General features: G+C 41.1%; 1 protein-coding gene across 1 annotated transcript in view; it reads right to left on the bottom strand.

Moving 5' to 3' along the window:
• Positions 1 to 1,418, bottom strand: part of engase (endo-beta-N-acetylglucosaminidase) — a 31,507-nt gene that overhangs the window by 10,954 nt on the left and 19,135 nt on the right. The window contains exon 10 of the mRNA XM_015397427.1: positions 163 to 350. Within this exon, the coding sequence (XP_015252913.1) occupies positions 163 to 350 (188 nt within the window). The remainder of the gene's footprint in view (positions 1 to 162; positions 351 to 1,418) is intronic.

The raw sequence follows: 1,418 nt of genomic DNA, 5'->3' as shown, positions 1-1,418 counted from the left end.
GATGCTTAAAACAGTACTGGTATTTCGCACGACAAAAGTCAGGGGGGGGGACACTCAATCTCGCCTAGGGCAACCAAAGGGCTAGAACCGGCCCTGCATGCAGGACATTAGTCCCTGGAAATGGACACCCCTAAAATAAACAAACACCCACATGCAGCTTACTTGGCACAGATGGGACTGCTTAGATTTGCAGGCATAAGTCCACCCAGCAGCAGTGAGCAGCCTCCTTTCCACACATCTTCAGAGCAGCAGCTACTCCTGAGCCAGCACTCATCCCCTAGTTTCATTTCGTAATACAAGGGCTGGATCTCCTGAGCCGTTAGGTTGAACCACCTCTTCCTCATCTCATGCTGCAAAAACAGACAATAATGGAGGGAAAACAATTATTCATGACGTATCAGCCGTCCTCTCAAAAGTGAAAATCTGCCAGGCAATTAATACTGATTGGTAAAATAGAGTTAGACCAGTTAAGTCCAAGGATCCTTGTTGTAACAAAAAGGGATGTTTATCATATCCAATACATCCTGCTTTCCTTAAGAGAAGACGTGCCATGTTAGAAAGAAAGAATGAGAAAAGGAGAAAAAAAAAGAAATAAAAAAAAGGAAAGAAAAAAGAAAGATAAAAAGAAAAAAGGAAAAAAGAAAGGATTCATTAATTTAAGAGGAAACTAGAAACAATCATGGAGGAACAAGCAGAGGCGGAGCCAGAACATTTTTATAATGGTGTCCAGGCAACAACCAAGGAACACTGAGGGGTGGCTGAAAGAAGATAGAAGTTGGCCCCCCCACCGTCTTCAAATCAGACAAAATTAGTGTTAAACGTTTGTGCTACATTTGTGCAGCAAAAATTTTCGCTTGTTTCGTTTTAAAGATATAAAGAAATATTTCTAGGTGTCTGACCTGAGTGAACTTGCCCCCCCCACCTTCTTCAAATCAGACAAAATTTGTGTCAAACGTTTGTGCTCCGTTTGTGCAGCAAAAATTGTCGTTTGTGCTGCTTTTGATTTGAAGATATTAATGAAAATGTAAAGGTCAAAACGTCAACCAGCCCCCCCACCTTATTCAAATTAGACAATATTGGTGTCAAACATTTGTGCAGCAAAAATGTTCGTTTGTGCCGCTATCGTTTAAAAGATATACAGAAATATTTCTAGAGGTCATCAAAGGTCAACCAGCCCCCCCACCTTCTTCAAATCAGACGAAATAGGTGTCAATTAACTCAGCTCCGTTTGTGTTGCTTTGGATTTGAAGATTTGAAGAAAGTGGGGGGGCTGGTTGACCTTTGATGACCTCTAGAAACATCTCTTTATATCTTTAAAATGAAAGTGGCACAAACGAAAATTTTTGCTGCCGAAACGTTTGACACTAATTTTGTCTAATTTGAAGAAGGTGGGGGGGCTGGTTGACCTTTTGACCTTT

The sequence above is a fragment of the Cyprinodon variegatus genome, unplaced genomic scaffold, assembly GCF_000732505.1.
Source record: "Cyprinodon variegatus isolate N-32 unplaced genomic scaffold, C_variegatus-1.0 Scaffold862, whole genome shotgun sequence".
NCBI classification, from domain to species: domain Eukaryota; kingdom Metazoa; phylum Chordata; class Actinopteri; order Cyprinodontiformes; family Cyprinodontidae; genus Cyprinodon; species Cyprinodon variegatus.
This window is presented reverse-complemented; position numbering and strand designations above follow the sequence as displayed.